General features: G+C 33.5%; 1 protein-coding gene across 11 annotated transcripts in view; it reads right to left on the bottom strand.

Annotated features, from left to right (window-relative positions):
* The window catches only part of LOC116844557 (voltage-dependent T-type calcium channel subunit alpha-1G-like), a 173,387-nt gene that overhangs the window by 93,340 nt on the left and 66,134 nt on the right, over positions 1-13,913 (bottom strand). For 6 of the 11 annotated variants that reach the window (XM_032816225.1, XM_032816230.1, XM_032816231.1 and 3 more), the window contains one exon: positions 9,255-9,293. The exons of the other annotated variants lie outside the window; for them this stretch is intronic. In XM_032816225.1, coding sequence (XP_032672116.1) covers positions 9,255-9,293 — 39 coding nt within the window. The remainder of the gene's footprint in view (positions 1-9,254; positions 9,294-13,913) is intronic. 11 annotated transcript variants of the gene reach the window in all.

Here is a 13,913-nt window from a genome sequence, read left to right on the forward strand (position 1 = left end):
ATATATATATATATATATATATATATATATATATATATATATATATATATATATAGGCGTAGATGTGCAGATATAACAGACACGAGTAGTTTGCAATAGTCGTGCAGCGCGGCCGCGCGGAATCTCGAAAATTATAAGCAATAGTGCGGAAAAAAGAGGGAAAAGGGGCCACGTGATATATTCAACGTACTGCCTCGAGGATCGCGATATCGCACACGATAATCGTGAACGTTGAAAATGAACGATCGTCTCTCGCTTCAGAAACTATTTTAGTTACGCCTGTGAGTCGAGCCGTGTGAATGAAATTTTATTCTTGGAAAAGCTCGCCAGATAGCGCAATCGGGGGTGTCACGGATAGATACCGTTCGATATGAATGGATGGTAAATATATTGATTGCTATTATCGCTGCGTGTATTCATATAAGCGTCGAGGAATAGAGAAGTGTCGGCAAATATGACGCTCATACTGCGCGATTTACGTCGAAATATGCTGGATCTTCCTCTCGCCCTCTAAGCTCGATCATTTTTCGCTATCGCGACATCTCAGTGTGTCCCTCGTTTCAAAGCCACGGACGTCCCTGTGATTGATAAAGTCGTTTCAGCAGCTTGAGATGATGAACTTCAAGGTATCGTATGGAAATTCTTGAATTTTTTCACGAAGCTCACATAAAAAATATTTTACTTTTCTCTCGATATCCTACGTAAAAACGTACGCACATATATGTATATATATACAAGGAGAACGATTTGGTTGAATCAAATACACTACTTTGAAATAGTCCAAACGAATTTTTTGATTGATCGAACAAAATTTTATTTGACGCAACAAAAATATTTATTTGCGGCTTAGTTTCAAAGAAATATTTTTGTTGCGTCAACCAAAAAATTTGTTTTTGAACTATTCCAAAAAAACATTTATTTCATTCAATAAGTCGTTCTTTCTGTGTATATCTTAACAGAATTGATAATTAAGAGGACTGGAGGGTCAGATTGCCTGAATATTGTGCTTGTTTTTTCACAATTTTTTATGACAAACTGAATGAATATGCGAAAGTATTATATTAGTGTGTTTATACAACACATAAAGAGAAGAAAAATATAATTTTGATGATCAAATACTCAATATAAGTGTATGGTACATGCAGTTAAAATTTATATATTTCGTTTTTTTTCAAGGTCGACATTTTGCAGTAATATCTTGACTCTCGGTGATTCAATTAAGCTGAATTTTAAGTAGAAAATTTCTGTAAGTTTGTCGTTATCATGTGAACCACTATAATAAAAATTGAGTAAAAGTTAACAAAATTGGAAATATCTTAATGAAGTATTATTAAAATTTTCAGTTCTTTTATAGTAAAAAAATTAATATTTCAAAATTAAATATTTTCACGAGTTTGTCAGTGGTTCACCCAATAATGACAAGCTTATAGAAATTTTCTAGCTAAAATTCAACTTAATTGAACCACCGAGAGTCAAGATATTACTGCAAAATGACGATCTTGAAAAAAAAACCAAAATATATTTTAACTGCATACACTTATATTGAGTATTTATTTATAAACATTATATTTTTCTTCTCTTTATATGTTGTATAAATACACGTCAAAATAACACTTTCGCATATTCATTCAGTTCGTCATAAAAAATTGTGAAAAAACAAGCATTTTCAGGCAATCTGACCTTCTAGTTCCCTGAACGTATCTCGCAACAGAAGAATTTGAGCAGTGGAGAAATATCGCGTCATATACTGAGGGAAAAATTACTTTAAAATCAACAAATATTTCTTTGATAGGTGCCATTAACATATTTATTTAAATCTAAATTCTCATTATTTAAACCAAATATTGTTTATTTAAATCAGACAATATTTACTTAAATTAGACAATATTTGATTTAAATAAAGAGAATTTAGATTTAAGTAAATATGTTAATGGCACCCATCAACGAAGTTTTCTTTTATTTTAAGGTAATTTTTTCCTCAGTATGTGGAACTATACTTTCTAAGGGATGATACGTTATAATACGGTCCTACGCTCTCCACAAATGTTATGTATACATATGTGTGTACATATATGTATGCTTAATCGGCAATATGCACGTGATCGCCTGTACTCTCCTTAATTTGCGCGCCTGCGTATAGCGTAGCATGTGCTTCAGTTTGCGCTCGCTATACTGATCGTGCCGATCGCTCTAGATCCTCGTATATTTATAAGGTGACCGAATGTCCTACTTTTAAACAATATGTTCCGTTTACCTTTAACTCGATCCCCTTTAACGCTGTGCTTTGTACCGACCATAAACTTGCATTCGCATTCATATGTATCTTGACGCGTGAGATTATTTTAATTTGAAAACAAAATCGCTAACGAAATAACAAAAGTCGACGTATATACCCGTGGACAGACAAGTCGCATGTAAATTTTGAAGCGAGATTGTAAACTCATCCGCCTCGTCCAATAGCAGAATTTTCCCTTTGGGCAAGATGGAAAGTTCACAAACTTACGCACAACCTTTCTGTGCACAATTATACAAAGCATTATATGTTCCTTAACATTATAACTACATAGTATGGTTTTCAATCTTACAAGTAATATTTTAGTTACCAAATAGCCTCTCTCTCCTTCACCCTCTCCTTCACCCTCTCCTTCTTCCTGTCTCTCTCTGTCTCTTTCTCTTCCTCTTTCTCTTCCTCTTTCTTCATCATACAGATGAAGTAATAAAAGTGATAAATTAATGTTATATAAATGTATTTATTCATAGAGGTAGAGAGTAAGTAAGAGAAAGAGAGAGAGAGAAAGAATAGAAAAGAAAGAGGGAAAGAGGGGACATTCCATTTTATTTTTGACGCTTGAACATCTTAAAAAAATAAAATTTTTTGAAAAAATGTTTCAAACAAAAATTTTAGATTTTAAGGAGAGCATAAGATAGTAATATTATTATGACATTAAAATGTTTTTTAAAGATTATCCCAAAGTGTGAATATTTATTTTTTTAATACAATTATTAAATGCCCTTTTTGAAAAGATTAGAAAAACTTTATTTACAAAAAAAATAATAAACATATTAATGTTCGAAATATTCGCCGTCATTTTCTAATATTTTTTCCCAACTATTGAGCAGCTAACGAATTTTCTCTTGAAAAGAAGACGGCGGTTTTAAATCGGTGAAATCGTCGATGTATTTTCGGAGTTCTTCCACGTTTTTAAAGTGTGTATCAGCCAGGTGATGTTAGAGGTGATGTTAGAGGGATCAAAATAGATAGTAATTGGAAGAGGTTAAGTGTTCGATGAATAAGTCGCATGAGGGAGAACTTTCCAGTCTAACGAATAGTGTTTTTCGTCGCTTTTGCGACATGCAATCAAGTATTATCGTGCAAGATAAATTACCGCGTTTTATGGTTAATAAACGGTCTTTTCTCTTCTATTTCGTCGTTCAAACAAATAAATTGTTGGTAATACTTACAAGGAAACCCACACAAGTGTCCGCCTCCGATTTTCATGAAATTGTAATATGTTGTACTTTAGATAAAAATAACAGATACGTTTTTTATTATATGTATCCTTTTGCAAGTTTAGGGAGTGAAATACCCGTTTGAAGAAAATCGATTTTTTTCATTCAAAAGGAATATAATGAAAATTATAAGAGATAGAAAAAAATATTTTGAATGGTTTGAAGACTACTTTACAGAAATTATTTTAATAATTATAATAAGAAGAAGTGGTGGGAAAAATATTAACAAAAAAATTTTTTTTTTTAGATAATTTTTGTTTTAAATCATGGAAATCGGAGGCAGACACTTGTGTGGGTTTCCTTGTTAGTATTAATTCTTTGATCAGGTTGCAGTAACTCATAATATATCACGCCCTTCGTATCCCACTAAATAGATAAAACTTTTTTTGCGTGAATATTGGATTCCGCAGTCGATGTCGATGGTTAACCAAGCTCAACTTACAATTTTTTTCTTTTAGAGTTGTTATACAAAATCTGTTTTTCGTCGTCAATAATGATTTTGTATAAAAAGTTCTTCATTTTGTACCTTACTGGCAAGGACATCGCCGTCGAAGGTGTCCTCTGCTTGCTGTCCGGGCTGAACTCGTGTGGCCTAGTTTTTTAATTTTTCCCAGCTTATGTAAGCGGATGAAAATTGATTAGCGAATTACTTCTAGTTGCAACACAAGCTTTTAAGTTTGGGCGGGATTTTCATTCAACAATTTCTCAAACTCCTCGTCTTTAAATTTCTTCGCACGCCGGGACGTTTTTTATCGGCAAGACAGAAATTGTCATTCTGAAACTTTTGATATCTTTACAAAAGTTTTTGTACGTTACAACACCTTCATTCAAGGCTGAGTGACACGAATGCATACTAATGTATCAGTGAATCTGTAAAATGCAACGCAATTTTGTTTAAGGTTTTTCTATTGTTTTTGTCTTTTTAGCAATCAATTTTATTCGTCATTCTACGTACAAAAATACCAAAGTGAAGTTGTCGAAAAATGAATATTTTTAAAGATAGCTTATACTGAAAATTATCAGGATAAAATGTAAAATATCTCAGAAAGTATTAATTTTTTAATAACTTTACTTCACACAGTATTTTTATAAAATTATTATAAAGTAACTCTAGGAATCGAATTGTGTTAAAAAAAACTATATGAATTGTGTTAAAAAAAACTATATCATAATTTAATCGTTGCTGAGACTTATTTGTAAATTGTCACAATTTTGCGTTGTCGGTATAATTATAATCGTAAATATTTCGACATTCATAAATGTTTTCTATTAAAAGTTTTTATTAAAACTTGTGATAAGAAAAATAACATATGAAATTTGTAATAATAACATTTTTTAAAAATATATAAGTTATACTAATTAATTTGTCGAGGAAAATGGATACGATTGATAAAATCAAGAGACAAAGTGATTAATTGGAATCTTATATACGTGAGATTGTATGTGTGTATATGTGAACGCGTGTGTATGTGTGTGTGTGTGAAAAATATGATAAAAAATCATAACAAGTTGTATTTATATTCATATACAGTATTGTGTAAAGTATTCAATATATAATCTGCGGCCAAAAGTATTTTTCATGATACACTGAATATGAAACTATTTTTTAATAATAAAAATAATAAAAACAGTAATAATAAGTAAATGTATGAAGGTACATATGTACGGTATACATATATAAAAAATTCAGTGCAAATTATAATTATTTTAATCAACGAGAATAATGAAAATTGTAACTATTGTAGTAAATTGTTACTTTTAACAAATACATATTTTATATTTACGATAGTACTCCGCAGTTCACGTATATATGCGTCCTCAAAATCTCCTCGTTTGCAAGAGGAAGTCCGAATATTAAGTAACGAAAGGTCACGGTCGTAAAATCTGGTCATTTGGTCACTTTGTACGTCGCATTTTCGCAGCAAGCACCACGCAGGTAGCGATAACGATATACTCACGACGATAACGATATACTCACGTCATACATGTGTGTGTCATAGGGTGACCAATGGGAATGTGTTGAAAGTAAACGATTATTACTTCGCAACAAATAGGCCGAATGGAATGAATAAAACGCCATTTTGTAGAGGAAACTTGACAATTTTATTACCATATATATATAAAAGGAATATAGTAATTTAATAATTGAAATATGCATTATGAAGAAAAGGAATCTGGATCAGACGTTTGTAGCACGCGACCATTTCATGACCATTCCGAAGACATTACGCAATTCCCGTTTACTATTTTTGTGTAAACTTATTGTACATTACAATTACTAAGGCAATCCAGCAGAAACATTGCTTTAACACGAGGACGCTAACACTTCATCTCCATGAGATCAGTCTTGTGCATGCCGTTGTTTCATTAGTCGAGACAGCAGGTTTGCTTTTTAGCTGTCATGTGAAAATGTATATTTTCACACTTTTATACACTTATACTATAAATACGACCCGATTTGACTTGATTGACATGATGATTAATCGTCTAGCAAGCTATATCACGTTTTCTTGACAATTCGAAATTTATTGTATTTAATTTCTAGAATTTTGCTTGTATTTAATTTCTAAAAATTTGCTTACGCGTATGAATTAATGGTGTGTGTTCTCAAAATATTGGCCATCGGAATCAGCACAGAACTGTAATTGTTTTCGAAGACTTTGAAATACATTATCTAACATAGATGTAGGAATGCTGCGAGTGCATTTTCCAATGTTATCTATCAGCTCTGCGGTGTTTTGAGGTTGTATGGCGTAACATTTATCTTTAAGGTAACCTCAAAGTAAAAAATTAAAAATAAAAAAACCTCAAAAAAAACCTCAAAATAAAAAAAAAACACGGACTCAAATCGGGTAAGAAAATTTGTATGAAAATAAATGAGTAAGAAAATTTGCTCATGGAAGTCTGGAGTGGTCTCCTTACTCACCCGATTTGAATCCGTGTGATTTTTTCTTGGGGTTATCTTAAAGATAAATGTTACGCCGTATAACCTCAAAACACTGCAGGGCTGATAGATGGTATTCGAAAATGCATTCACAGCATTCCTATATCTATATTATATAATGTATTTTAAAGTTTTCAAAAACGATTCTGTGTTGATTGCCATGGACAATACATTGAAAACATATATCATTAATTCATATACGCAAGAAAATTTTTGTCCTTCTTTTATAATGTATATTTTAATTATTAAATTATTATATTCCTCTTTTATATATATGCTAATAAAATTGACAAATTTCCTCTATAAAATGGCGTTTCATTTATTCCATTCGGCCTATTTTTAAAGTTTTCAAAAACGATTTTAAAGTTTTCAAAAACGATTCTGTGCTGATTGCGATGGACAATACATTGAAAACATATATCATTAATTCATATACGCAAGCAAATTTTTGTCCTTCTTTTATAATGTATATTTTAATTATTAAATTACTATATTCCTCTTTTATATATATGCTAATAAAATTGACAAATTTCCTCTACAAAATAGCGTTTCATTTATTCCATTCGGTCTATTTTTAAAGTTTTCAAAAACGATTCTGTGCTGATTGCGATGGACAATACATTGAAAACATATATCATTAATTCATATACGCAAGCAAATTTTTGTCCTTCTTTTATAATGTATATTTTAATTATTAAATTACTATATTCCTCTTTTATATATATGCTAATAAAATTGACAAATTTCCTCTACAAAATGGCGTTTCATTTATTCCATTCGGCCTATTTGTTGCGAGTAATAACCGTTTACTTTCAACACATTTTCATTGGTCGTCCTGCACTAACACATACATGACGAGTATACAAGGACAATTTTCAAAAACGCAAGGTCGAATATATCGACCGATCGGTCGATCAAAACTGAGCGTACGACCGCGATAGTTCACTTCGTGAAAATCGCGACACTCGCACGGTAACACCAGCGTTTCCGAGGTGAACATCATTGATGTTTCCCCTGATAATTCGGTTCGCAGAAAAATCACGAGCGAATCTCGCCTCCAGGGCTATCGCTATTAGCGAGGCTCCAGCGCCGGCATGGGCGCGAGAACGGCAGTAACGTTGGTGCAGAAGTCGATAAACGTTCGAAAATAGCTGCTACGTATACCGGAATAGAACGCGCGAGCGCCGCGCGTTTAATTAGCTCTCTGGGTTTGAGGCTTGTGGACTTTATGGAGCCTACTTCTCCTGGCTACACTATCCTATGCGCGAGTTCGGAATTAAAACATCTCCGGCTGGTCGAATGCAGCTTCTCTCTCTCTCTCTCTCTCTCTCTCTCTCTCTCTCTCTTTCTCTCTTTGTCTCTCTCACTCGCGTGCGCGAGAGAAGAAAAGAGGGAGAGATGCAAGATGCAAGAACTGCACACGCGTATACATATAGGACGACGCTTTAAAATGCGGGAGAAGAGGGAGCTGGCCTCCTCCGTGCGTAAACTCGCCGTGTTTCGTATACGACGTCTTCCCGTGAATGGGAACAGAAACATTCCTACGCGCGAAAACTCGCATACACGAGGAAGTTTAGGATCCAGTATGTTCCGCGCTAATTGGTAGCAATATCAATTAGCTTACACCGTGGCCGTCGTAGTTCACGCGCAGTACATGGTGAGCTAATAGTAAAATGAATTGTAATGTAAAACCGCGATGTCTCTTGAACTGAAATTCCGCCGAAATTGCACGTGATTGTTTGCTCTTTATATTAAGCGGAAAGAGAAGTGTGTTCCTCGCATGGAGATATCAACTCCTTGGATCATTGCGAGAATCTCGCTGGTTGGCTGCTTGGCACTTTGTATAACGATCGCTCTTTCTATCATGAAAGCGGTGCGATGTAGTGAAACCACAGATGCCACCGATGCCACACACACGCACGCACACGCACATACACACACACACACACACACACACACAAAATTGCTTTAAACGATAGTTCACATATGCAGAAAGCATTGTTACGTTTACCACCGGCTAGAGATATGCTGAGGGAGAATAAAGTAAAAACAGAGAGAGATACAGATAGAAAAGTACAATAAGAGAGAAAAAGAAGAGACGACTCACGAGAGATATCACACGAGGAACACGTCGAGAGCATAAAAAGGGAAGAACATCGACTCGTGCATCGAAGTAGTCAAAGAGATTCCAAGGTCTCACAGTCACGCTAATCTTGTGGGAAACAAATGTGTTTCGATTCACTAGTGGATTCACGGACGCTTCTCCTCCATCATCGTATATTTCTATCTTTTCGAATTGCGCGTCATTGTTATTTATGTACAACGTGAATATATATATATATATATATATATATATATATATATATATATATATATATATATCACGCTATTCAACTATATTTTATTCGTTATTAGTTGAGACGTCATGCTCTATGTAAATACACACTACAGCACAGTCGCATACTGGAAGAGTGACAAAATGAAGGGGGGAAGCAGAAAAGTTAAAGAAGAGAGGAGAGGGGCGAAAAACGGGAAGGAGGCAGAAGGAGGAGTGAGAGAGAGAGAGAGAATATATATATATGCACATCACGTATGCACGTATCATTGTACGTATGTATATACATATATGTACATATGGATGCCACGTGTATGTGTATTCTATGACTTGTATAGATATGTATTTTTTTTATTGAAAGATAAGTGTGTCTGGGGTGTGTGTGCGCGCGCGTGTGTGCGTGTGTGCGTGCGTGCGGGTGTGTTTGTGTGTGTGTACAGTACATTGTTCTCTACTAGAGCTTACTAAATGCGTGATCGAATCGAGTATTCCTCCGCGAGTAACCTGCAACAGCGAAACAATAGCCTGTCACCGCCTTCCTAGGGTCATGTACTTACATGTCTAGTTTCTTTTTAGTCACGAGTAAAAGAAGAAGAGAGGGAAAGAGAAAGAGCGTTGAAGAGAAAGAGAGGAGGGAAAGAATGATAGACGAAAGAAAAGAGAGCCGTATTATTTTGCTTAACGACATGTCCCCGCTTAATGAAAGTTTCTATAGTAAAATGTATGTACTGATCCATTCAAAGCTTTTCGCGAGCTTTATCCGTCCCTTACCATCATTAATAAATATTTTGTTCTTTAAAAAAGAGACTAATACAATCTTAAATTAATGCTCAAGGATTCAATAGGAAAATCGTTGTCATGCACTTAAAATTATTTTCGCGTAAGAAGCTGCACTAAGATCAACACTGTAAAAAGCTATTTTTTCGCAAGATTAATTATGCAACGTAAGGACTATTTTCTCTGTGTTTTTCTTTCAAAATAGATAGATATTTGTTAGATAATTAACTTGTTCTCTTTTATAATTAGTATTTGTAAACTCTTTTATGTCGTATCTTTATTTTAATTATTTAAAGAGAGGTTTAGATAATCAAAAAATAAAAGGTTTTACGAATTTTTTCAAAGAAATGAATAAAAATGTTAATATAGACAATAAATTTTGATTATATATACTAATTATCATTGCATTTTGAGTATTAAAAAGAATTGAATTTCTCTTTTTCTCTCTACCCAGATTTTTTTGTGTTGAGAGACGAAAATAATCTTTATATAAAGAAAATCGAAATTTAACAAAATGGTAGCTCTTTAGGCTTATAAATAATTTTTTTTTCTTTTTATTTTTTATTTAGTGTCTCGGGAGAAATACTAAGTTTGGAAGTTTTCCAAAATATTTATGTTGTCTTCCAGTAAATGTAAAACAATCTTTAAATTTTCTTGACTCATTTGTTTTAAATTATTACACGAGTTGTAATGTCAAATTGTCAACAATTTAGACATTCGGTGTCACTGCACTTAGCACAAAAAACTAGACGTAATTTCAAGTTTTAAAATAATATTTTTATTATATTTTTATAATTTTTATATTTAAAACAATGATAAATAGTGTGATTAAAATCTTACACATATATATATATATATATATATATATATATATATATATATGTAATATTGTAAGGTTATATATATTTATTGATTTATTTGAAAAGAATTCGTAAATATTTCCAATTGTTCGACTATCTAAACCAAAATTTCAAGTTTCTAAAAATCTATCAAAATATTACCTGAATTTAACAAATGTAATAACTGTCTTTTTTCACGTCCAAATAAATACGATAAATATATGTAATAAATTTATGGAGAAAAAGAAAACTTGGAAAATGGTAACAAAAAGAAGAAAGGGAAGAATTATCTGGATATCAATTACGTATTACGAATCTGATACATGATTTGTTACGAACGAATGTATAATATTTCGCGCAGGCGTTAAGTGTTTAATAATTCGTTTCGGCGCAGGTTAACTTCGAGAGGGAGAAAATATTTTGCGGATTGTTTCATGATAAGACGAACGGAGTGGTCGCGATTAATCTGTATTGTATTCCTGAATATCGATGCCAGGAAAAAGCGAATTAAGTACAAAATATACTGACGCAGTACTGGCGAGAGGCGAAGAGCGACGGAGAAGAGAAGAAAAGGAGGAGGATAGAGCGAAAAAGAGCGGAGCGTTAAATTTACAGCGAGGAGAACTCGGTAAGCGGTGCTTTGCGACAACTTGAGCTACTCGCTATGCAATCTGAATGTCAGGATTGATTGGGTCTCGCGCGTGTACAGACCGTACGTTTGCCCGATTCCGAGTCGCGTGTATATCCGTCTGCGGTCGGTTTGCATTCGCGACCCAATTATCTGACTATCGCATTCGCGTGCCCTCGTAAATCCCACAACTAAATATCCCGGGGGAGCTCGTGCGAGTGAAGGTTAGGCCCGATCTATAATAGATGGAGTAAGGACCAAAGTAGAAACATCTCAGGGAAAAACTGATTACTGGCCAGTAATTAGAGTTTTTACTGGCTAGGATTAATTAAACAGTTACTGTTTTGAAACTTGGCAGAAAATACTGGCTACTTTTTCATGGCCAATTACTAGTCAGAAAACTAAACTTGAAAAAATAGTAAGTAAATACTGGACAGTTTCTGTCCATTAAAAACTCTGAAAATATTGTTCAGTATTTTTGGGCCAGTTATTTGTCAGAAACTTTATAAGAAAAATGGTAAGGAGATGCTGTGCATTTTCTGTTCAGCAAAAAATCAGAAATTACTGACGAATTTTTTCCTGGCCAAAATAAAATAAAATATTATATTAAAATGAAAACAATTTTTTTAAATAAAAATTATAAAAATTTAATTTTAATAAAATTATGGTTTCGATACATATATAGTTAAATTATTTATAACTATTGATAAATTGAAAAAAAAATAGATACTGATCAAAAACCAATAAAAAATGCTTATAATAGTCAAAAATAGAAACTAGTAAAAAACTGCTTAGAAACTACTAATAAACAAGTTAGATACTGATAAAAATCTAGTTAAAAACTGATCTGAAACTGTCTAGTTCAACTGTCAAGTTTTTGACGAAGTGAACGTCGACCAAACCAGTTAGTTTCTAGCCAAGAAAACTGACTAAAAACTAGCTAGCTACCAAAAATTCCTGGACAGTTACTAGTCAGAAATTGGATAAATTTCTACTCGGGGAGTAGGAACAGAAGTAAGACGAAATGGAAATAATTATTTCGCTTACTCCCTTACTCCGATAAAAGTTTGCCCGTATACATCACATGGAGTAAGCTTGAATTAAGTAGTAAGAGCTGAAGTAAGGAGCTGGAGTAAGGGAGTAAGCGAAATAAATTATTTCCATTTCGTCTTACTCCTACTCCTACTTCTTATCTCCATCTATTGTAGATCGGGCCTAACGGTTTGCTGTTTACACACGACGAAAGTAAATCGCGAGCGCGCCAGGTCGAGACACTGTATGCGTGTATGTGTATTGCGTGTGTGTGCGCGTGTGTGTGTTTGTCAAGCGAGCAGAAATCTGCTGAAAAATTGTCAGCGGCATAATCAAAACTTGGCGCGTCCCTTCAAAAACGTCAAGCGCTAATGTGCCCAATGTGAAATTAGAATAATTATTTAGCACATGGGAACTTAGCGTTTACTACACTCGACAAATGGCGCTGCAAAAAACACTCAAAATAATGACTCTTGTGAAAGCGTGTTCCAGACAAAATGCAAATTTCGTGCAAACTTATGTGCACCCTGTGATATAATCCCACACAGCACAAGTGTCCGAGATACATCCTAGAGACGTTCCAAAGATGGTTGAGTATTCTGGAACGTCCTTAGGATGCATTTTAGATATTTATGTTGTATGGGAACTTAAATCTTCCTACTGGACGATCTTCCCATGGTCGATCAATAATTCTTACACGCTGAACAGAGCGCTTTGTGAAACGGTTTACTGTATGCCAAGTACGGGAATCGCGAAAAGAGCTTATTGACAATAATCGTTGACCGTGCGTGTCATTGATTTCTGCATGTTTCGCTATTTTGTGATACGTGATCGACGAGGCACGCGCGTGTTGCGCTTAAAATTGCGTAGCGATCAAAAGATAGAGATAAAGAAGAGAAAAACGAGTTGCATTGTAGTGTTTGAGGCGTAATAACAACACTAATAATAATACCGTAATAATAATTATTATAATGTAACGATAATAATGATAATGATAGTAATAATAATAATGATAATGATAATAATGATAGTAATGATAATTATTATAATGTAATGATAAAAGTGTAATAATATAATAATAATAATAATATTGCAACAAAGGTAACTACCGCGGTGCGCGTGACAGGGTGTAGCCTCCCAGATAACACAGAGAATTCAAAAAGAATTCAGTCGTACGTTACCAATTCTGAGTTTATTTTCAGATGCAAAAAGAATTCTTTTCACTGAACTGAACTTTGAAGAATTCTTTTTGCATCTAAAAATGAATTCAGAATTGGTGACATACACTGGAGAGAAAAATATAGTTGCCTTTGACGACAACTATACGCTTTTGTGGTTTTAACCACAAAAATAACACAGGCCCACAATTTAAAAAAAGTTGTCTGTGCTGGGGGTCTGACTAGGTGTACTATACGTATTTTAGGCTGCTGAATCCAAATCCGGTGTCAGATTTGCTCTATCACCCTTGAGTTTCCCGGAAAATCGAGGAAATCGTGAAAAGGAGCAGATATCCATGTTTTTACGGAGACATGTTTTCAAGGAAAATTCTAGAGTGACGAATAACCCTACACTGAGAGAAAAATATATGATATTTGGAACTATATTGGCATAGTAAAAAAATTATAGTTAGGAATATAATTTTTATAGTAAATGTTACCATAATATTTGTAATATTTACAATATTAGCATAGTATAACTGACCCGTGTAAAATTTTTACCAAGAATTATAATTATTTGAAATAAAAAATATAGTAAGATGGCAAATATTGAATGGTAAGAGAAATTAACTATTTTATATAGTCAATACAATTGGAATATTTGGCAAATATAGGTACATGTAACTATATT

The sequence above is a fragment of the Odontomachus brunneus genome, unplaced genomic scaffold (assembly GCF_010583005.1).
Source record: "Odontomachus brunneus isolate Ranch 3 - 2012 unplaced genomic scaffold, Obru_v1 Obru_scaffold_042, whole genome shotgun sequence".
Classification (NCBI taxonomy): domain Eukaryota; kingdom Metazoa; phylum Arthropoda; class Insecta; order Hymenoptera; family Formicidae; genus Odontomachus; species Odontomachus brunneus.